Here is a 25,035-nt window from a genome sequence, read left to right on the forward strand (position 1 = left end):
AAGCTATAGTAATAAGCATAATAATAAAAAATCGATCCAACAATCTTCCAAAATCACCTTTGTATGAAAACCCCTCTCACCCCAAATACGAGGCACTACGGGGTGAGGTGGGTTTTCCTCTTTATCGTCAAAGTTATGAAATGGAACTACCCAAAATAAAATAAAAACTAAAATACAAACGTCCGGAACACTTATTATATACACCATTCAGTTTTCATATGTAAAAATAAAATGTTATCGAGGTTTGAATTTCAGTTTTGGCCCTATTCACCTCATTTTACGGTACCTAATAAAATTCACGTTAAATAAATAAAATACATAATTTATATCGACCGGGATATGGACCGTGATTACCTTTTGTAATATATATGAGGGTAGACCGAGCGCGGTCTACACAACTTTGACACCCACCCGCTATCTTCAGTTACCCGTGAACAAGATGCATGTAAAACTGCGTCGAAATATCGGGAGCTCGAAAACAATACAAAAGGTAATCACGGTGTCATATCCCGGTCGATCGAAGTCTAGTGAAACTAACCGTGAATCATTCAAATCCCGGTCGAATTGGCCCTAATACAATAGTTCAAGTTATAATTTAGTTAGGTATGTAGCGAGTTTCACGTTCTTTAAACTTAATAACTTGTTCTTATATATCTAACCAAATTTAGTTAACACAAACGCGAGACTAACTTAAACTTGTTATGTTAACGTTTTTAGGAAAACTTTTCACATCATTTCTAAATAAGACGAGAGTAGCTTTAAAACAGAGCAGTAATCAAAGTGTACTTGAAAATGAGTAAATTCAAGACACTCTGTGTAACTGGTTTAAGCCCACGGCGCAGAGTCACAGAGAATGGAACCAAACAGAGTTACAAATTGAATGAACTTTGTTTTGGCTGTGTTCAGTCGTTCTGGCGGTTATAAGTAGTACTAGTGGCTCTGTAAGCTGTACTCGTAGATCTCGGAATAAGCTTTAAAAATTAAAAATACTTCTATGAGATTTTCACAGTGAACTCACAATATTCTTAAGTCCTTTATGCCAATTTCAGCCATTTTAAATTTTTTTCAAAACACGAAACGACAAAAAATCTGTCTATCTACCGAACCTCACAAAATTTCACGGGGATCGATTGATAAATTCGACCTGCAGAGGAGAACATCCGGACAATACAAAATCATTTTTGCTCAAGCTGAAACGGAGACCTTCGCTAACGCTCGGTCAATAAATGGGACCCCGTCGCTCAATTTTTTCTCGCTGTGAGCTGTTTTCTATTTAAGCATGGGTATTTTTTTCGCACATAACTAATATTGGTGAGGTTCAAATCTCATCCTCAAGATTGCTAATTAAATTTTTGGCAACTGTAGGTGAGTACTGTAATCTTAACCTCCTAAGACCCTGCGTACAAGTTTTTGTACATATTTCAAAAAATATTTTGGATTTTCATTGAGTAACTAAGGGTTTCAAATTCAAAAACAAACCAAATGATTCTGAGTCTCGGGAGGTAAAAAGTGGTATGATTTTTTAAAAACTCCGCTCTCTGAGCTTACGGCACGTTAATGCATAATAATAATAACAGTTCGAAGGTGTTTCTGTGGTAAGTAAATTGTCTGTGGTATCGCTACGCCGTAGACGCTCTACGGAGACGCTACGGCGCTACGAGGCTCAGTTTCAAACGATAATGACTATATGACTACACGATATGTGCGAAGCAAACAGCCTGTATTTAATTACACTACACTACAGTAATGAGGAGTTGTGGGAGTTTCAACTTAATTAAAATGTGTTGAGACTCAATTGGAGGTGTTTTAGGAAATGTGTTTGTGAATCTTAATAAATGTACATTTGAAAGCTGTTCAGAACCAACGAACCAACGGTTACGGCGGTTAACATCATCAACATGAATTTAATCAATTTTCACTGGAACGTTTTACACTAGCCAAAAAACAGACACTATTTTAACATTCCTATGCAGAAATTGAACTTAATTAGTTTTTTTTTATACCACATCGGTGGCAAACAAGCATACGGGCCGCCTGATGGTAAGTAGTCACCGTAGCCTATGGACGCCTGCAACTCCAGAGGTGTTACATGCGCGTTGCCGACCTTTTTACCCTCACCCACCCTCGTTGAGCTCTGGCAACCTTACTCACCAGCAGGAACACAACACAAGAGTAGGGTCTAGTGTTATTTGGCTGCGGTTTTCTGTAAGGTGGTGGTACTTCCCCAGTTGGGCTCTGCTCTAGATCTGGAATGACATCCGCTGTGCTGTGCCCCTACCACACAAAGCGAGATGACACTCACAGTACCCATACCTCTCTTTTGGACGTAGTTTAAGGACATACCCGGGTCCGATTGTTATTGTTAACAATAAACTACGCTAAATCATTCCCGCACTCAATACTCCGAGGAGTATTATGATTATTAATTATTATTCAGTGGGGCATTATAACAGTTTGCCTAAATGACAAAAGGATATCACGACACCCAGACTTTCTGGCAATATGGCAATAATACATATGGACTTATTGGCCGTAGGAAATTTTGAAGTTTTGATACTTGGACATATTATATACCGTAAACTCGGGTTACTTTGACCAATGGAGGGTAACTTTCACCCACATGAAAACCTCATTTAAAAGGGTCTAATAAAAATCATTAAAACGTCAAAACCAACCTTATAATTATTATACTATAATTATGGAAATATGCCATATTTCCATAATTATAGTATAATAATATAGCCTGGACCGAGTAAATCTCAATGGCCAAAGTTACCCTCCAGGGCTAAAGTAACCCGACTTTACGTATGCCCCTAAACGGAAAATCAACATCTTATTTCCCCCCTTTTGTCCCCAGTTTCGACGTCCGCGGCCGCAGTTTCAACAAGGCCCTCCACTGGTCCGACCCGCTGGCGTTCGGCCGGCGGGCCTACTTCGTGACCATGTCCCGACCAGCATCGTTAGTGGTCGACGCGGTACAACTGGACGACGAGGGCGTGTATCGGTGTCGAGTCGACTTTAAGAACTCGCCAACGAGGAACTTTCAGATACGACTCACTGTCGTTGGTGAGTCTTCGTTTGGGGCCTTGCTAAAGGGTCCGCTTTTTGATATATATAATTAGATAGATAGGAGTTGGGTACAGATGTAAAATAGTCTTTATTGGCACGCCTGAGTAAAAGATACAACATAAGGGAAAAAATTGAGGCAGTGAACAGGCTATCGCTAAAGAGCGATCCTAACCCAAGTAACACAAGGCAGCTGAATATTGTTTGCATAATAGAGCATGCCGTAGGTACTATAAGCTGAATAAGGTAGCTGAATAATGTCTGCAACAGCGCTGTTACAGACGTTATACAGAAGATTTGGGCACAAATTAAACAGCTTACAACTGAATAACAGCAAGGTAATAGCTGTATAATGTGTGCATTATACAGCTATGCACACGTTATTCAACTTTTGGTTCAAAAGTGCATTTTTACAGAAAATATATTCAAATATTACACTTACTGCACTTAAATACAGAAAATGTATTGTCGATTAGCGGAAATAAAGATATTTAATCAATGAGAATCAGAAAATTAATGCAAGTAATAAAGCCAATTAGACCCTCCGACCTAAGCGGAAATCTAGGCCTTATTAAATTATACAACGGGACTTACTCTTCTCTGAGACCACGGGGACAACGCCGTCCTCGAAACGTCGGAGGTAAATCTTAAAACTTAGATACGCGATTAAGTCCCGTTGTATAATTTAATAATGTGTAAAAATCGTGAAAGTTTAAATCAGAATCTAGGCCTTATTGAGATTAGTCCGGTTCCCTCACCATGTTTTCCTTCACCGAAAAGCGACTGGTACCAATAATAAATGGTACAAAAGTTCCGAAAAACTAATTGATACAAGCTGGGGTTTAAACCCACGACCTCCAGAGTGAAAATCGCATGCTCTTACCGCTAGGCTACCAGAACTTTTATGATCTGTGTATAGTGTGTGACTTATTATAATTTTTAACGTTGTTTCAGTGCCTCCACACAAGCTGTTGCTGTACGACGAGCAGGGCCGCGACGTCGCCGGTGTGGTCGGGCCTTTAGAAGAGGGTGGAAACTTTACGCTTCTCTGCGAGCTTAGAGGGGGTGAGTCGGAATAGGAACATATAGCTGGTCAACCAAATCTTGTCAGTAAAAAAAGGCGCGAAATTCAAATTTTCTATGGGATGATATCCCTTCGCGCCTATATTATTTAAATTTGCCGCCTTTTTCTACTGTCAAGATTGGTTGACCAAGTATACATTGAAATAGCTAAATTATAAAATAATCGTTTAACCCTGTTGCCGCCCAAGACGTCAAATGACGCGCGCGCCTACAACCAAATATCAACCTTCGTGCATTAATTCCGACAAGCGTGGCTTTCAAAGGTGGAAGCCTCTTTATATTATTTTGATACGACTATGAGTTATGTCATTGGACAAGGACATTGCTCGCGCTAATTGGTGTGGGCGCAATACAATCACAGTCGTAAGGGGTTCGTATAGGAATTGCACGTACTGCTTGCCCTTTAGAGTTGATCCAAGACATGTAGCCTTTCAAGGATCGCAAAAATTCACAAAAATTTGGGACGTCGCCGACCGTCGCCGGCCGTCGAGGAGGTCGTCGGCCACGCCTCCGGCTTGGTGACTTTTTCTTTAATATACATCTATTTCAGTTTATGGCATGAAAAACAGATTGTTAATGGCTCCTCTACACGATGGGCCAGCGCCGGCCACTCCAAGGGACGCAGCCATGCGGTAGAATGAGATAGCAATATCACTTGCTCCCTCTAACGCATAAATGCGTCCCTTGGAGTGGCCGGCGCTGGGCCATCGTGTAGAGGAGCCATAAAATAGAATCAGCCTCCATATGCATTCTCGAATTCAATAAGTTTCAGGTCCAGTTTCAGTTATCGGTTTGTAGAAAATTCCCAATATCTATGAAAAGCAAATATGTACAGTTGCTCGCGTAGTGCCTCTATATTTAAATGTAAAATAACCAAATAATAATAATGCATCGTCACCTAAGTCTTTGGGTTCAGGCTAGTATTTAACAAAGAATAGGTACGAGATTCGGATTGATTTTAAACAGTAATAGAACATTTTAAAAGAATACAAAAAATAAAAAATATATTTAAAGCAGTAATTGTTTCTATGAAATTAAGAATTTGTAGTAACTTTATCAGTATTTCGTATTTTTCGTAGTGAAGCAAAATAAAATACCGCAAAATGCAAGAATGAATTGAATAGACATACAAAGCTCTATCAACAAACTACTCAAAACAGTATGTAAATAGTTCCAAACTTTTCGTCCTTGTATAATAACTATTATATCCACTTACTATACCCATTTCATACTAAACAGTCAAACAATTAACATAACTAATTACTCGAGCGTGTTGTAACAGCAAAATAAACACGATAGTTCTATTTCTATCTCCTTCCATTAAACAATGAAAGTGACGGTGCCTTACCGAAATTAATTTCAGAAACTCACGCGCAGAAGCAAAACGATGTATGTCTCTTTAGGAGCCTTGTAAAGCTACGAAAACAACGGTAATTGGAAGGGAACCAAAAGATATGGCGCGCCGCGCGAAACTTGCGACAGAAAATAAGAATACAACGCGGAATAAAAAGGATAAGCGTGTTCTGAAACATGATTGTTATAAATCTGCACTTTCTTGAGCGCATCCTACTTAGAATCGTTAGCATTTTCTATCCTACCCTTTAAAAAATGTCCTAAAATGCCCGTTCCATTACGTCACGTTTTTAGTATGAAAAATGTTTTCACCTGAATGTGCGTGACGCGTGACGTACATTGTTGTTTTTTTTCTATCCAACTATAACTTAGTAAGGTTTTGGTTGGAGCCTTCCCTTGCAAATATAATTTACTACACATGTGTTTTTCCATGGAATTTTACCTTGATCAAAACGTGAAACTGAAAAGTTGATGGTCGATAGGTCTTTTCAGAATTGGTATGAACGCACAATGAAGTTGAAGTTAGCGCAAAGTCAAACGTGCAGCTTTATTGTTCGAAGTTACTGCACGAAACTGTTTGCTATTACTATTTTAGCGTGTGTCGAAATTCGTGTATTTTCAAAGGCATTTAGTACAATACGGACTTTTGCTGTCGTTAGGGCGGTTCCACCACGCACAATTAACTACTTGGTATACTGTAACTTTGGCTAAAACTTTTTCGCATCATTTGAATTACTTCCCATTCCCAAATAATAACAGGAAAGGTTTAGATCTAAAACCAATGTTTACCAAATTCTTATTTTTCTAAAATGGTTTCATACGCCCATACGAAATATCATATAAGTACGGTTACGCGTATCTTAAGCTATTACTTAACGTTGTTACAACCATTTAACGATTCACCTATAGTCGGATTATTCTGTCTGAAATGGAATTGGAACCAGTCTGAAATGGAATTGAGACTACAATCGAGAACAAAAAACTTTCCTGTAACTGCGGCCTCGCGGCTAGCGGTAGTCTCGCACACTGCCAGAGTTCAAGCAGTGAAGTTGTTTAATAAGTTGCCTATCGAGTTCAAATCTATAACATGTCATAAGAAATTCAAATCGAAGCTAAAAGTATATTTGTTGGAAAAAAATTACTATAGTGTTGACCAGTTTTAAGTAAATATTATTATTCAATGTTAAATTATGGACAAATTTTATTGGTTTTTGACATATTGTAATTTTATCGTTCTATGTATTTTAATTAGTTTTAAAAATAGGCTCAATTATGTATTATGACTATAGGTATTATTGTAAAATTGTAAATGAATATTTGTAAATTGTAAATAGGCATGATTTATTTAGATAATAATGTAACATTCAGACACAATTGTATTATTGTTTATGAATAAATGAAATGAAATGAAATGAAATTCCTATTTGCATTATTTGACACGTCACTCACAACAGCAATACAACTTAAAATGTCTTGCACATCGAAATCACAAAGGAAGACCAATGTTGTTCGCAGTGCAATTCACTGCGAACGTTTACGTTCTACGTCTTTTTTTTATAAATTTAGGGTTAGCCGGACACCACCGTTATGAATCGGTAGTCGTGTAACTAAATCGATATAAATTTTTCATTTTAGGTCGCAACAAAGCATTATTAAATTTATTATATTTTCTAGCTTTATTTGAATCTCAAATAAAAATTAATTAAACGTCACAATTCGATACCTCAGTCTAGGTGCCATCCAATCGTAATCGCTCGCTGTGACAATCGATTTGGGTTAGTTACATCTCTATAAACGTTAGTCATAATGTGTCAAATAATGCAAATAGGAATAATCCCACTATAGACGAATTTATGGGGCAAAGTATTTGAGAAATAACGATTTGCTATAAAATATTCGTCCATATAGGTACATTAGTAAACCGAAATGCCTTAAAAGTAGAACAGAATAGAACTCTCAATGAAAACCATAAAATGATAAAATGTTACACTGTTTTGTGAAGTCGCTCCTTTTTTTCGCAAAATCAACACTTACCTCAATTCGGAATTCAGAATACGAGTATAATGCTCGAATCAAACCCCATCTGTCAGCCCGACAGGCACACAAAGGCGCACTCTGTCGGCAAATAACCGGCAAACTATTAGCGTTACAAATTACGTTTGTGTATGGACCATTTTTCTCGCTGACAGCTTCTTCCACTGTTCTGTGTTCTTCCATTGATATTATAGATATGAAAGTTTGTATAGTTGGTTATTTGGCTGGTTGTGGCTCTTATTTGATACACAGATAATTTATATTTTGAAATAAAGTATGTGCGGAAAGAGAAGAGTCGAGGAATGTATTGGGCCCATACATTCCACGGCTCTTCTCTTTCCGCACAGACACTAACAAATATTTTATTTTTATTTTATTTTATTTTATTTGTTACGAAAACTTACAGCTAGAGTAACAAGTTAAGTATGTGCGGAAAGAGAAGAGTCGAGGAATGTATTGGACCCATACATTCCACGGCTCTTCTCTTTCCGCACAGACACTAACAAATATTTTATTTTTATTTTATTTTATTTTATTTGTTACGAAAACTTACAGCTAGAGTAACAAGTTAGGCAATAAGAAACAGTGAGCCAATTACAAGTTTCCACAGGTTGAAGTTGCGTAGAGTACATGGCGTGCAAAATTACAAATCTAGTATATAGGAGTCACTTTCTAGCTGACGTCTTTTTAATAGTTTGAGATTATTATATTTATTTAATAATGCACCTGGTATAACAAAGTCTAAATAGTAATAATTACTACACCTTATAAATCAATATATGTCACTCGCCGCGTCTGTCTCTTTGGGCCCGATTCGGATTTTGATATAGACATCTGTTAGATATCTTTTAGACATCGCCAAGATACGATAACGATATGTTTAAGATCTAACCTGTCAAATTTGACATTTCCGCGATTCTGGAGATACTCTTGAACGATTTCCACAAGATACGACTTAGAGATCCAATTCACATCTAATAGATATCTAACTCTGTCTTAGATATGAGCGCCGATAGGCATTTAGCCGGCGGCGGCGCGCCGGTCAAAATTAGTCGGCGGCGGCGGCGAATCGGCGGCGTGGCCTTGAAACACCTTCGATTAAAGAAAAAAGAATTCAAACCAAAATTTAACCGGTAAAACATGTTTTTGCTGTAACAAAGTTATGAAATAAATGCAGTTTTTTATTTTCAAGAATAATTTATTGAATAATGGTACGAAAAAAGTTTTATATCGTATAAACTGTGGATAAGCGGTATCGCGCATCACGCGGCATCAGAGGCGGTCTTAATCTTGGCGAGGCTCTGGCCGGAAGATCTTAGCGAGGCCCTTATCTTTTGTGCTAAGTTAAAAACTGCGGATTGACTGTATCAGGGAATCGTCTTCTCGACGGTCCAAAGAAAATCGAGCTCCGTCATTAACCAATATCGACCCAACAAAACCGATTTATGTCAAAAAGTGAGGCCCAAGGCCGAGCTCCATATAACACCGAAGACTTGAATTCGACGCCTACCAATGCGAGGCCAGAGGATGAGCTGCGGTAAGCATACAGCTAAGAATCGAACGCCAAGTATGAGTTTGGCTGACGGCCGAACGCCTGGAGCGCCGATTGCGGCGCGCTTCTGTGCAAGGCTTCGGCCTTGCACAGAAGCGCGCCGCAATCGGTGCTTGGCCTTCGGGCCAAGCTGCAAGAGAGCAGAGCGAGGGCGAAGGCCGATAAAGACAGAAGCCATAGTGTTAAAGATCTGGAGCTTTCCTGCGGGCGCATTCGTGCGACGCCAAAGGCCGAGCTGCAATGGAGCTAAGATCGGACAAGGACCAATGCTCAAGCGTTTTAAAAGAGGCCGAAAGTTGAGCTCCAAACAGGGCCAAAAACTTGCAGGTACAGATAGGTACAGAGAGGCTTACTTTCATGCGAGCGATGCAAGGCCAAAGATTGAGCTATGAGAGAGCCAACGGCCGGACATTTGGACGTGGAAACGCTTAATATCTCAAAATAAACCCCCCCCCTTTTTATACCTTTTAAAGACGTTTAACCATGCTTGCAATGGTTAAATTCGCGGTAAATGGCGGATGGATAGCTGGCAAAATTAGTTATGCATTGGACCGGCCATCCAAAGATGTGGGTTCGAGTCTCACGTTAGGCAGAGTTGATCACAGTTGATTTTTTCATTGTGATTGACATATGTAGGTAGTGTATATACAACCTATAAATTGTAATGTAGAACGTTCCACAATAACAATGGAAGGAAATCAGTACGTTTATTACGAGCATATTGACGTTAAAATTGATATTAAATAATTTCGTTTCCTCAATACTAGTAGCGCGTAGGCCTAAAATACCCTTTGAATGCCTATAAACTATTCGAAGTGGCGCCGTTAATTATCTAAACTCTATTGAATATATATTATCTGATTATTAAAGTAGTAGTAACTACCAAGGTCACGCCGATGCCACGCCGATAGCGCAGCGTCGGCGGCGGCGGCGCGAAAAGTTTGTCGGCGGCGGCGGCGCGCCGGCGCGGCGCTCATATCTACTCTGTCTATCGTAAAAGTGACATTGGTTGCCCGAATTGCCCTGCAAAAGAGAACTAGTTAATATCTAAACTATAACGTATCTAGAATGGATCTAGTACGTGTCGTCTCTTGTGAATATATTGAAGTTCGAATACGGCAGTTTGTATAAACTCAAAAACTACTGAACGGATTTTCATGCGGTTCTCACCTATTCAGAGTGACCTTGAGAAAGGTTTAGGTGTATCATTTGTTAAGGTTTTGTGTAACCCGTGCGAAACCGGGGCGGGTCGCTAATCTTATTATAATTATAGAAAAGTCGTTCGTACTTATGTAGAAAATTAACCTTATAAAAAATAAGATTCTGGAGGCTTAATCGACATTCCGACACTTTGATCTTTATTTGATCTGTAAATAACTAATGACTACAGCACTCGTCATATATAAATCCAGATTGATTTGATCTTAACATGACTATGAACTTGATACGACTTACAGTGCTATAATTTCATGTCATATTCGTATCATATCCATTAAAATTTCAAGTTAGGATCTTTTTTCTTCAAATATGCCTCTAGGTCTATATAAGTCGCATATTCAGCTTATTTACAGCACCCGAGATGATCCGTCAACATTAAGTTAAATTGTTTAATGGCGCGCCTCGGTTCCATACTTTTTCATTTGTGGCGTCGCTCCACTTTCAAAGATATTATTTGGGTGTGGACTCAGATCAAGCGGCATGACATTTTCACTGTAATAAATAATTGAATCAGAAGTAAATTGAAATAAACAGTTATTTACGATACAAGTGCGGAAAAGAGGAAATTCTAAACGAGTGGCGATAAAGTAATTCGCAACTCGTGGCGACACAAGTTGCGAATTGCCTATTCGCACGTGTATCGTACAACGTTTTACATTAACTACATTATGGCACTTTAAACTTTTGACACGCGCACGGAAAGTGCTATTTTCCGCACTAGGTCAGTATATTGTATTGAATTTACAAAATATAGCCATACATGTTTAGCCACAAATGGAATGAAAAATGAAAAGGAAACAGAAAAATTAAACCCACTCTTCAAAACAGTAATCCACTACGGTCTTTGTGAGCATGTCAAATAGAGGTCTCACCCTATAGCTGTCACTGAGACCGAAAAGAGAAGGTAATTCATTTTCCTTGCCACCTATTACTTCTTTAATTCAGCCTCCAGGCTTATTCATGTAGGTACCACGGCGGTTTCTTGAATATAATTTGATAAAGTAATCTGTCATTTTAAATTCATGTTTCTTTTATACATTTACACACCTGCGTTCCAAATTGTGTTAAAATATATCTTATAGTCATACACACATTACGTCACGTCACGTCACGTTTAAATTATCTTCTCTTTATATTTCTTTCCCGTATATAATTTAATATATATTTTTAATATATACCTACAGTCAGCAACCTTATTGGACTTACACCCTATTGTGCTTAACTATTGTGTTTTATTTTGTTCTATTTGTTGCTGTAAGTTTTTTTTTTTCGACAATAAATGACTTTTTTCAATATATATATTTTCTGACTAGAATGGCGGTGACGTACGGACAATTTTGGCTACGGGACCCCATATTAACCTATCCGTACACCGAGATAAAGACTTAATTTATAAAAGCTACATTTCCATCGGCTTCCTACAGCCAACGATATTCCCGCGCCGTAATCAATCTAAGTTGATACGCCTACACCGCCTACACACTTCAAACTCAATGAAATACTCTCGTTCTTCAAAATTTTACGTAAAGACAGATCGTGTCGATGCCAATAAAGTTGTCGACGATCTTCAACGATTTTGCCGTGTTCAAACGTCCTGAAGTTTTCAGTACACCCCTTGTGTAGTGCGTAATATTAGCTAATATATAATTGTGTGGTACGTAGGTATACGGGACAACGCATACGAAAGTTTAAAGCAAACGCGTACGTCACGTCACTCTATCGAATGAAATATTACACTAGGGCACAGGGCGGACACGCCATACATCAAAAATTATTTGCGTTTATATGTGTGCGCGGCACGTCTATACACACGTCATTGTGTAATACTTATGTGTGGGTATGTCGCTATACTGAGAACTGAGAGGACGCCAGAAGTCCGCCAGATTCATGTCGCGGCTAGTCGCGGGGCGAGGTAATGCGAGTCGGGGCGGGGCGGTGCGTGGCCGATCTGTATGATAATACTTCATATCTGGGGGCACGGCAGTGCCCCCGCCAAGTCGAGCGCGAAGCAAACACTGCTGTACCATCCTTTACTGGAACCATTTCGCCGCATTTTCAGGCCCCTATTTGAGAACCTCTGGATAAGACCAGAACGCAGAAATTTTCGTCATCCAGTAAGCTATAATCACATACTTAAAATCCAAAATTTCAAGTCTGTAGGTCATTTAGTTCCGAAGTTAAGTGAAAGCAAAGTTTCGCATTTATGACACTCACTCACTCACTCATGATCATCAGAATAGAACTAGTACTTCCCATAAACTCAGAGAGAAATTTGGTACAGAGTTAGGGTTTAATGGCCACATAAAGGGAAAACCTAAAAATATTGCAATATCAGTCACGTTTTAAAGATCTAAGAACTGCATAAGTAAGTTTGTAATCCCATATAAATATATGATATTACAAAGTTACTGTTGCAGTTCCTACAAATAGTAGGTAAAGTAAAGGTACACTACGATGTACGATGTGAATATGAATGAAGATATGTTTAGTTATGATATGTGTATACATAGTATGGGTATGAGTACCCGAAAAGAAGGACTGCCTACAAAAAGAGATGAGATCCCATCAAAAACATTAATGTAAAAAGGCGCAAGTCTCGCAACGCTTTTACTACAAAAAAGTTTTGAGATGTAATGTGAAACCAAGTCATTATACGTATTACAAATTAAAGATATCTTATTGATACGGTTTTGACACCCCCTGGCACTGATTAAAATAACCGACTTGGTTTCACATTACATCTTAAAACTTTTTTGTAGTAAAAGCGTTGCGAGACTTTGCGTCTTTTTACATTAATGTTTTTGATGGGATTACTTATTCTGTGACTAGGGGTACAGAAACATCTCAAAACCCAAGATAAGGTAAAGACGCGTAATATTCCAAGTGGTGCGTGTTCTTGTTTCGCCCATGACCTTCCTTAAGCGATAAGCCGAAGTTTCCTGATGTGTCCCGACGGGTACGTCGGTTACTAGTGTTGGTAAGACTCGAGTCTTTTGAGTCCCCTGCTTTAAGACTCGACTGTGTTTTTCAGACTCGTACTTATACTTAAGTCGTAGTTCGAGTTCATTTCAACTTGTAGAAACTTGAGAGTCCTTTTCAGCTTTTTTTGCATTTTGACGAAATATGTCAAAATGCAACTGTATTTATGTAAAATTGTTGTGTAAGATACACAAATCATACAAAAGCGTTGTGACAATGTGTAGGGGTGAGAGATAGGTAAGGGATGGTACTCACAGCTAGTCCTTTGAATTGTCCAAATTACAGTGCACTGTTCACTCTTTTCACTCGCGTTTCGGGGCCCTTTGGTTTCGGAAGGCACACGCGACACTGAGGGTGCAGAACTTCACCCTTTCGAATTATTTTTGAAGAGTCCGGGACGCACACGCGCGATGTGTGTCAAGCTCGGAGCCAGATCGCATTCTGCCGAGCGTTCCCGAAAGATCGCCGTGAGTTATGATTTTGGGACGGGGAGGGTAGTTGGAAACTGCACATTGTCACATCCCCCCCCACTTAATCTCGAACAGTATGGCTTCAATTGGGATATATTTACTCTTTTTACAACATTATTTGAATTCGGCTTAATTAGCGCGGCTTGACCGTTTGTAATATTTTTAATTGTATATGGCCCTGACCACCGCGGACAAAACGCGGCGCATACTCCTCGATCGGCGTTTGTAAGCGGAAAACATTTCGCGAGTACTTGTTGCCCTACATTAAAAATATTGGCTCTCCTACGATTATTATAATAATGCTCTTGTCTCTCATGTGCAGCGTTTAACTTTCGAACTACTGTAGTTTGTTCGTGGTTATGGGTCGAGTTTCCTTCAGAAATTATTTTATCTAATTCCCACCTATTTTCTAAAGGACTTCTAATTTCCCGCCCGAGAAAAATAGATGATGGTGTACGATTTGAACTCTCATGGACTGCGGTGTTGAGAGCAAGCTGGAAATTAGGTAGCGACTCGTCCCATATAGATTTCGTTTTCCTACAATAAATATTTAACATTATACTCAAATTTCGATTTACGCGTTCCACTGCATTTGCCTGTGGGTAATACGGAGATATTTTAACATCATTAATTCCCCAAACATGGCACATTTGTTTAAATACATCGGCTGTGAAATGTGTTGCGTTATCAGATACGATAGTTCGCGGCGGTCCGTAATTCGCCCACACGAGCCTCGACAGCGCGCGCACGGTGTTAGCAGCGGTCGCCGCCCGTACTGCAATCAACTGAACCCACTTTGAGTAGCCGTCCAAAATAACCAAAATATATTTGTTTCCGTTCTTTGATATCGGAAATGGTCCTTTGTAATCTATATAAACTCTTTCCCAAGTTTCGGTAGGTACAGTTGATGACATCAAACCAACCGGTTTCTTATTTAATGGTTTTGTCGTTTGACAAAGCAAACACGACCTTACGTACTCTTTAATATCCGTATACAAGTTCTTCCACCAAAAAATACTGGCTATTCTATTTAAGGTTTTTGTTATCCCTAGATGACCAGCTATATCTTGATCATGATAATAATTTAAAATTACATTTTTTAAATGAATAGGTAATACTATTCGCCATTTGTTTGTTTTCCCTAATTGCCGGCACAATAACTCGTTTTTAATTTTATATTTTGGAACCCTAGTCCCACCATTAATTTGAATAATTAAATCATTGCAAAATTTGTCGTTTACCTGGTGTCTTATAAGCGAATCATTAGTAACGGGGTATTCCTGAAGCGCGGAACAATTGACTTCATCCGTTCCTTCGTACATACGGCTCAAACAATCGGCTACGTTATTACTACTGCCCTTAATATGTTTAATATCAAATTTAAATCTGGACAGAAGAAGTATCCACCTCCCTAACTTTCCAATCTGTTTAGGATGTTCAAAAAGCCAAGATAATGCAGCATTATCGGTTTGAAGTTCAAACGGCGCGACTTCTAAATATTGTTTAAATTTAGTGACTCCGAATACGGCGGCGGCACACTCTTGTTCGTAGACCGTTTGGCGACGTTCGGCGCTCGACAGCGTGCGGCTCGCGTAACACACCGGCGCCAGGGCCCCGTCCACTTCCTGCTGAAGCACAGCTCCAAGAGCTGTTCCAGATGCATCACTTTGTAAAATAAATTTTTTTGAGAAGTCAGGAAACCTCAAAACGTTAGGTGAAACCAATTGCTGTTTTAATCGTGCGAATGCGTCAACCTGTTTAGGCCCCCAGATGTACTTGGCATCTTTTTTTTTTAACAAATTTAACGGTTCGGCAACTTCCGAATATCGAGGAATAAATTTTGCATAGAAGCTAGTCATCCCCAAAAATGTTTTTAGCTGTTTTAAATTTTTCGGTTCCGGATAGTTTACAACGACACTTATTTTATCGGGGTCGACGGCTAAACCGGAATAACTAATATTATACCCTAAAAACTGTACCGACTCTTTACATAGTTTTAATTTTTTTGGGTTGACTGTTAACCCTGCTTTACCAAGTCTACTCAACACCTCGTCTAGGTGTTGCACGTGCGATTCCTTGTCTTTGGAAAAAACACAAATGTCGTCCACAAAAGGGATTATATACTTGTATTTTATATCACCAAATATCATATCGACCACCCTGTTTAATGACTGCGGACTTACACAGAGCCCGAAAGGAACATATTTGTACTGAAATAACCCAAAGGGGCATATAAACGCTGTAACCGGCTTAGATTCGTCGCTTAACGGTATCTGATGAAATGAGCTGTTAAGATCAATTATTGAAAAATACCTAGCCCCGCCTAAATACTGGAAAACTGATTCAATCGACGGCATTGGATAACTGTCGTATACAATCTTCTTATTTACCGCCCTGTAATCGCAGCAAAGTCGCTTGCCACCACTGGCTTTGTCGATTAAAAATGCTGGTGACGCATACGGTGAACTCGATTTTTCAATGATACCTTTATCAAGTAGTTGTGTGCCTCCATTTCCGCGGCTTTCGGCGGCGACAGCGGATAAAATCGTGAGCGAACCGGAACATTATCAATGAGTTTTATCTCATAGTTCAGGATGTTAGTTTTACCTAATTTTTCCGTTACGACTTCTTTGTGTTTTCCTAATAAATTTTCCATTTTACCTCCAATTTCTTCATCGTTTTGAATGCTGTTAAACTGTACTATATCTTGCTGCTCTTCATTTTTTAACAATGGTATTTTATAATGCGGCATAAAGTCAAATATCACGTATCCATAAAATGGATATGGGACTAGTTTTGTTTTGTTAATAAAATCGCATCCTAATATAACAGGTGCAATTAAACTCGGTGCTACTGTAAATTCAAATTTCCAAGTAAACTTATCAATTGAAATCAATACGGTTATAACTTCGGTAGCTGTAAAAACTTGTCGCCTAGCGGTAGTACATTGAATATTGCACCGCGACGTAACCACCTTACGACGACCTTTGAGTTTATCTGCTAAGTCCTGAGTAATAAATGATCGAAACGCGCCCGAGTCCACTAACGCGGTAAGAATATTATTACAAATAACTACTTGTAAGCATGGTTTATTGGTTTCCCTATAACTAATTATTTTGCCACCTTCTTGGACTACTGCGAGAGGAAGCTGACGGTGGATATCGTTGCTTACTCCCTGTTCGCGTTTCCCGCGTAATTTGACTGTGTCTGTAAACGTCTACGACGCTGTTCACAATCACGCCCGAAATGACCATAAGAATTGCATTCATAACAACGTGGGCCGCGCTGCGTTGTTTGAACCTGATTAGCAACCGATGTATTTGCGTTAGGCAAGCCCGACCCGCCGGCGGTGACCTCTCGCTCGCCCCCATGCGCTAACCGGTTCCCGCGCGAAAACGATGCACTCGACTCCCGTGCCGGTTGACCATATTGCCGATACGTATTACTACCAACATTTAACTGGTTCCTTTGATAAAAGTTATGCGAGTTTTGTGAATGCAATTTGTCTCGTAAAAGAGCGCCCTCGACCTCACTACTTATTTGCGCTAATTGCGACATGTCCTTTATGTCCATAGGATTGCATTTAATGTAATAATATATCCTTGGAGAAATTCTACTTAATATAGTTTGCATTAACATTTCCTCTGACCAGCCCAGATTGAGCGCCTTCGCCACCGCAACTACAGAATGCGCAAACTCTAATAACGTTTCGGACTCATATTGATAACGCAAGCACATTTCATTTTTTAACGTTTCAATATGTATCGGAGATAAAACCTCGCTTAAAATCAGTATTTTAATATCTTGCCAATTATGTAACGCAGCTGCCCGACGGAACCACCAATCCGCCAGGAACCCAGTTGTCCTGGTCATTATCCAGGTCACATACTCTGACTGGGGAACTAGCTGGAGTTGAGTAATTTTATCGACGCTGATAATAAATTTAATAAGCTGTTTAGCCACCTTGCCATCACAAGTTGGTAACTCCGCGAGCATTTTTTGCAACACTTTTAACTTATTTTTATCGACTCGATTATGTTCACCTACCGCGTTCGCGGGTGACTCGACCTTTTGACCGTTAAGGCACGTCGATGGAGTATGCGACATTTTTTCTGTTTCGATCGTATTAATTCGTTTCTTTAACTCTGATATTTGATTATTTTGCGACTCAATCTTTTCCTGTAATTGTCTAATAGCCGGATTCAAATTTTCCAAATTTAACGACTTAAAATATTTAAACATGTCCGACACTCGAGTAACGGTTTTTTCTTCTGTGTCGGACATTTTGTTACCGATACGTACTAATTAATGCCAAACAAGAAAATATTAGACCTAATTCGGGGTTTCGCAACCTCCACCAATTGTGACAATGTGTAGGGGTGAGAGATAGGTAAGGGATGGTACTCACAGCTAGTCCTTTGAATTGTCCAAATTACAGTGCACTGTTCACTCTTTTCACTCGCGTTTCGGGGCCCTTTGGTTTCGGAAGGCACACGCGACACTGAGGGTGCAGAACTTCACCCTTTCGAATTATTTTTGAAGAGTCCGGGACGCACACGCGCGATGTGTGTCAAGCTCGGAGCCAGATCGCATTCTGCCGAGCGTTCCCGAAAGATCGCCGTGAGTTATGATTTTGGGACGGGGAGGGTAGTTGGAAACTGCACATTGTCACAGCGTCTATTTACTTTACCTTTTTTTAAATTCAAAAGGAAGTTCTTAAAATACTGCGAACGTTAGACGTGCATAAAGCCGGCGGTCCCGACGGAATCCCTGCTATTGTCTTGCGAAACTGTGCAGCCGAGTTGTCCCCAATCCTAACACGCCTGTACCGCCTGTCGCTTGAAACTGGCGTAGTACCCTCGTGTTGGAAGCTTGCAAACGTGCAACCTGTGCCCAAAAAAGGTAGTCGTTCAGACCCCGCCAATTACCGTCCAATCTCAGTCACCTCCATACTCTGCAAGATTATGGAGTGTGTACTGAATAAGCGGCTCCTATCGTACCTAGAGGATAACGGTTTACTCAGCGACTCTCAGTACGGCTTCCGCGGGGGTCGTTCGACTGGAGATCTTCTGATACATGCCACTCATCTTTGGAGCGAGGCAATTGAGAGGCACGGTGAAGCCCTTGCGGTATCTCTCGATGTCTCTAAAGCATTCGACCGGGTCTGGCACGCAAGTTTGGTGAGCAAGCTTCCAGCATATGGGATACCAGTTGGCCTGTGCAAGTGGATTGAGAATTTCCTGAGCGAACGTTCCATTCGGGTGGTGTTAGATGGCTACACATCTGACCAATGGACTATTAATGCTGGCGTTCCTCAGGGCTCTGTTCTGTCCGCGACCTTATTTCTGCTACATATCAACGACATGCTAGTCTCAGATATTTTTGGGTATGCCGATGATAGCACTGTCGTGGACAGATATCTCTCCAATCCTCGGGCCAAAAAAGAGGAGGTCCAGTCTTGTCGACGAGCTATGGTAGACCGTCTGAATTTGAGACTTAAGGCAGTGTCCGATTGGGGTTGACACAAACCTGGTCAAATTCAACGCTACCAAAACGCAGGCGTGTCTGTTCTCTGCGAAACGGAGTCCTTTCGAACTGACTCCGACTTTCCGGGATGTATCCGTACCGATATCCAACCATCTTCAGCTACTTGGCACGAATATTTCGTCTAACCTGAGCTTTGGGGCGTACATTGAATCTCTGGCCAAATCTGCAGCTAGACGACTAGGCGTCCTCTCTAAGGTCAAGCGGTACTTCACACCGGGGCAGCTCCTTCAGCTTTATGTAGCTCAAGTCCGGTCGTGTATGGAGTACTGCAGCCACCTTTGGGATGGATCCGCCAAGTATCAGCTAGCCGCCTTAGATTCCATAGACAAGCGCGCTAGGAAGCTTATTGGAGATGCGGGATTGGTTGAGACTAGACTGCAGAGCCTTGAACACCGTAGAAAGGTAGCCTGTTTATCGGTATTCTACAGGATACATTTCGGGGAGTGTGCGATGGGATTACATAATCTAATCCCCCCATCCCCGTTCTGCCACCGTGGGACTAGACGCGGACTTGCGTTTCACCCCTACGTTGTTGCTCTGCCACTGGTTCGTACCAAACGCTATGCATCCAGCTTTATCATGCGAACGGCTAAGGAGTGGAATTCACTTCCTGCAAATCTATTCCCAATCCACTATAACTTGGATCTTTTTAAATCGAGAGTGAATAGACATCTTTTAGGTAAGCATGTTCCATCCTAGACTGCATCGGCACTTACCATCAGGTGAGATTGTGGTCAAATGCTTACCTATTTCTAATTAAAAAAAAAAAAAAAATTTAGCCTATAAATTGTTGAGAGATCCTTTATTTGGAGGCCTGAGTCTTGCTTATGAATTAATGTTAGAATTCAATACCTCTCGTCTTGCTGGTGTCCATGGGCGATGGTAATCGCTTACCATCAACCAATTCGTCTGCTCGTTTGCCTCTTATATATTGTGAAAAGGAATTTCGACTTAAGAGACTCGAGAGTTTTTTTAGCACAGTCTCATAAAAACGAGTAGATTTTTTCAAATTTAGACTCGAACGACATAAACTCGAGTTCCTACCAACACTACGATGGTCCTCTGTTTCTGTTCAGTCGACGTATATTTTGCACCTTACTCCTTTGTGATAAGGCCGAAAATGTAATCATTATCTATGATATTTGTGCGTCCTTGGAGATTCCGGAACGATTCCGGAGGCTTTTGAATAGTTTGTTTGTGAATTATGGTCTACTAATACTTTTCTTCTTGAAATATACACACTTTAGTTTAGAATCTATACCATAACCAAAGTAACCAGAAAAATGTATTAGGTATTCCGATTTCTGTTTTTGAGATTAATAGAAAAACAAATGTTTCCTGAAAATTAGAATGAAGTAAGAATTGTTACCTATACCTATAGGTTTTTTTTTTTCGAAAGTATGACTTCTAGATCTAGCGTTATGAAAACCTGTTTTCAAACAAAAAAAAAACGCATTCAAATCAGTTAACCCATTTAAGAGCTACTCGACTGTTTAAAAACCTACAGTTCCATATTACACGCACGGTAGAATTGTTGTTCTTTTTCACAAGCTTTTATTAGGTCGACCTGTATGTAACTATGTAATGGAATCTAAGGTAACTAATTTAACCATCTTCCAAGGATCGTAGCGTCATGAAAATTGGCAGCTGTATGTAGTTCTGATGACAATACAATAATATGGTACTGTCGAACTGATCTGATGATGGAGACAGGAGGTGGCCATAGGAACTCTGTGATGAAACAACGCAACCTAATTGTGTTAGGGGTTTTTAGAATTGTCTCGATGAGTATTCGCCTGTCGTAAGAAAAGTACAGTTAGCTATAAAAGCTTGTACCAAAAATGAAATTTTTGCCAAAAACTTATTTGAAGTCTATTTCAAAAATCGTGTTACTTGTCTCGACCTAATAAGTCAATGTGTCACCGCAGCGCTCCCGATTGGCGGTGTGAATTCTGTGAATGCGTAGCAGTTATTTATGTCGGCCATATTTAACTGAAGTAAAAAACCGGCCAAGTGCGAGTCGGACTCGCGCACGGAGGGTTCCGCACCATCAACAACAAATAGAGCAAAACAAGCAAAAAAACGGTCACCCATCCAAGTACTGACCCCGCCCGACGTTGCTTAACTTCGGTCAAAAATCACGTTTGTTGTATGGGAGCCCCACTTAAATCTTTATTTTATTCTGTTTTTAGTATTTGTTGTTATAGCGGCAACAGAAATACATCATCTGTGAAAATTTCAACTGTCTAGCTATCACGGTTCGTGAGATACAGCCTGGTGACAGACGGACGGACGGACAGCGGAGTCTTAGTAATAGGGTCCCGTTTTTACCCTTTGGATACGGAACCCTAAAAAAGAACGACTTTATACCATTCGTCTGTACTTTTCATTTACTTTATTTGTTAACAGTTAGAGCATCAATCAAACAACGCGCACAAAGTATCAGGCACTCTGGAAAACTTTTCCAAATACTGGCCGCGTAGCCAACATGACAATCGCTTACGCTTCGTAGCGATCGAAACGCAACTGTCACTCTCACTAATAGGAACTACCTATAGAGAGACACAAAGGGTTTCGTTGTCGTAGCGATAGCGTTTGTCACCTTCGCTAGGCCGGCTACGAGTACCTATATAGTTGGTCAAACCAATTTGTCAGTCAGTAAGAACCAGGAAAACTATAATCATCCTTTTCTTTTAGGTGCTAGTACTAGTGTAAGACAAAGATAGTATGATTCTCTCTGTCTATATTTGAAATGAGAGTCCTTTGACAAACTATATCTCTACAATTCCCATCCATAAGTATTTAGGCTGTGTCAAATTCGTTAGCAACTCGGTAAAAGTTTGACGACATTGGAACAGCATGCGAATTATTAAAATCTGTTCTTAATATTTTATTATCAGCCAGAACTTTTCCTTGCAAAAACCAGTTATTGACTAAATTAAATATAGACATGGCACGAAATACAGGATGGACGTACACCCCATTAAAATTCTTTTATAAAAAGAAACAAGTAAAACAAGAAAAAATAAGGAACAAGTATGAAGCGCTGGTGGCCTAGCGGCAAGAGCGTGCGACTTGCAATCCGGAGGTCGCGGGTTCGAACCCCGGCTCGTACCAATGAGTTTTTCGGAACTTATTTACGAAATATCATTTGATATTTACCAGTCGCTTTTCGGTGAAGGAAAACATCGTGAGGAAACCGGACTAATCCCAATACGGGCCTAGTGTACCCTCTGGGTTGGAAGGTCAGATGGCAGTCGCTTTCGTGAAAACTAGTGCCCACGCCAATTACTGGGATTAGTTGCCAAGCGGACCCCAGGCTCCCATGAGCCGTGGCAAAATGCCGGAACAACGCGAGGAAGATGATGATGATGAAAAAGAAACAAGTATACATAGACATAGACACAGGTTTCTAATTCATTCAGCCAGAAGTCGGTTCACATTCGTCAGGCAGTGGAAACACGACGAACAGGGGGAATAAATTTTAACGAGACCTCGTAAATATTCGCCGATTGGCTTAATGCGGAAGTACAGTTGGACGCCATTTCAGTATATCCTCCTTTTTAAAGTAACGTCCAGATTCTGCTCAAGTGCTCAATGTTCTCAATTACAGACACAAGAACTTCAATAAACTAAAAACTCTTTATTAAGAACATTGCGCAGGACATTGATATTGGAGTAGGTATTCCACCGAAGTATTCGATATCTTGTTTTTCTGAGCTGCTTACTTGAATTCGTTTTTCTGAGAATAGAAGTCAAATTTAGGTTCTCCCTTGTATAATAAACACACAACTACCTTTCCTTATTCATATACTCGTACCTAAACATTTTTTACCAAATAAAATAGTTACAGTAAACGCTTCGCCCGCATTTCTCCGTCCGACTGTAACGCGATAAAAGTCACAAATGAATTTTTTCGCTCAGAAACCTAGTGATTGCGCGCCAGCCTGTGATTTCACGCTATTTTCATATTGATTTTCAATTTATACGCTCCGTTGTAAGACGTAAATTGTATCTTGTGGAGTTCGTAAAATTAAAGCTACCGACAAGATTTGAGTAGGCATATAACAGACTCTGCATTACAAGTACGAAGCGTTTTCAACTCATTGGTGAAATAATTACTTGTAAAATACTAAGCTATGAGTAGTTCTTCGTAGGTACACAATTTTTTAAAAACAGCCCATTATTCATCCTTAGATGGCAAATTTTGTAGATATCTTTAATTTACTTGAGTACAGGGGCCTAGTCAAGATTACAGAAAGAGAGAAGAGAAAAAATGTATCGGAATGACAGAGGTTAAGTAACTACAAAAGTCTTGATTCGATTATTCGATCATTCAATCAAGATGACCGCAACTTGTATTATAAGCTCCATTTCAAAGGTGATATGATTTGTGTCATTCAGCCTTTTTTGCGTGATTCAGCATAAAGTACAAACTTTCATATCATCAATTGGGTAGGTACATATGGGTAAGGTAATCAATACTTCGTTTGTAATGCGCATATTAACAAGTACATCAACATTTAAGGTTAACTTAAGTAAGTATATGTATATTTAACAACACATCGCTACCACATACACACACATATAACATAATAATAGCTATTATCTTGGAAGGGTGCTGACAATAGGCAGGCTTACCCCATAAAGCAATTGTTTTGCCACACAAAGAAAAAAACAATTGACGCCTGAATACAATTTTTCTTTGCGTTTGATCTTGCATTGTTTATTTTAAAACATCCTGCATTATTTTGTATAGTGTTGTCGTTTGTACGAGGACAAAAAATAAACGTTTACAGTACATATGGTGCTACTTTCCCGAACTAGTGCGGCAAATAGCACTTTCCGTGCGTATGTCGAAAGTTTAAAGTGCCATTTGTACTGTAAAACGTTGTACGATACACGTGCAAATAGGTAATTCGCAACTCGTGTCGGTTTAAAACACTCCTCGGTGGTGTTTTAATTTATCGCCACTCGTTTCGAATTTCCTCTTTTCCGCACTTGTATCGTAAATTACTATTTTGTAACATAGTCTTTTATACATTTCGCTTAAATTTTTGATGTGCTTTCTTACAAGCTCGCTGTCATTTTTTTGAAGTATAAATACGTAGATTAGGGTTCTGTTTTTTTTTCTACTAACGAACATTATGAACATTGCTGAAGCAAATGACCACAACATTTTATTATACAGACCAAAACTTCGTTAATTTACCTTTGGAATTTGGAAATTTATTTTTCTGTGTTCGTATATGATCCTCTACAAAGATCATAACGTGCTTCCAGATTTTTTGGCTGCTATATTAATTGCCAGTTTTCAATATAAAACAATAATTTCAACAAGACACATCGACTCAGAACTTTTGGCGTTGCAAAAATACACGACACAAACAAACATACTTATAACACTTTCAACTCTCGCGTTTTGTACACATATTTAATTATATCGTGGTAGACCCGTTTGTGTAATTAAACATACTTACATAGGATGCTAAAACTATAAGAACCGTAATCAATGTTCCTTTGCTTTGTGACTTTGCTATAATCAAGTAAAATAGATCACAGTATTCATGACATTGTCTGCGTCCTTATTTAATTTTATCAAATCATTTTCTTCTAGAATATTTTTTAAAGTGGCGCCCAACGTGGAGCGCTAATGAAAAAAATCAAATCTGTAGAGTTAGACCAAGACGCGTCTACAACGATATTATTAGCACACGCAGTGCAAGTGTTATT

At 39.6% G+C, this 25,035-nt stretch overlaps 2 protein-coding genes across 2 annotated transcripts in view; both read left to right on the plus strand.

Moving 5' to 3' along the window:
- The window catches only part of LOC134657628 (protein krasavietz), a 347,985-nt gene that overhangs the window by 288,424 nt on the left and 34,526 nt on the right, over positions 1 to 25,035 (plus strand). The gene's annotated exons all lie outside the window — the stretch shown is intronic.
- The window catches only part of LOC134654848 (hemicentin-2-like), a gene marked incomplete at its 5' end in the record, with an annotated part of 86,935 nt that overhangs the window by 13,936 nt on the left and 47,964 nt on the right, over positions 1 to 25,035 (plus strand). The window contains 2 exons of the mRNA XM_063510319.1: positions 2,858 to 3,066; positions 4,021 to 4,131. Coding sequence (XP_063366389.1) covers positions 2,858 to 3,066; positions 4,021 to 4,131 — 320 coding nt within the window. The remainder of the gene's footprint in view (positions 1 to 2,857; positions 3,067 to 4,020; positions 4,132 to 25,035) is intronic.

Source organism: Cydia amplana, chromosome 1 (assembly GCF_948474715.1).
Source record: "Cydia amplana chromosome 1, ilCydAmpl1.1, whole genome shotgun sequence".
Taxonomy (NCBI): Eukaryota; Metazoa; Arthropoda; class Insecta; order Lepidoptera; family Tortricidae; genus Cydia; species Cydia amplana.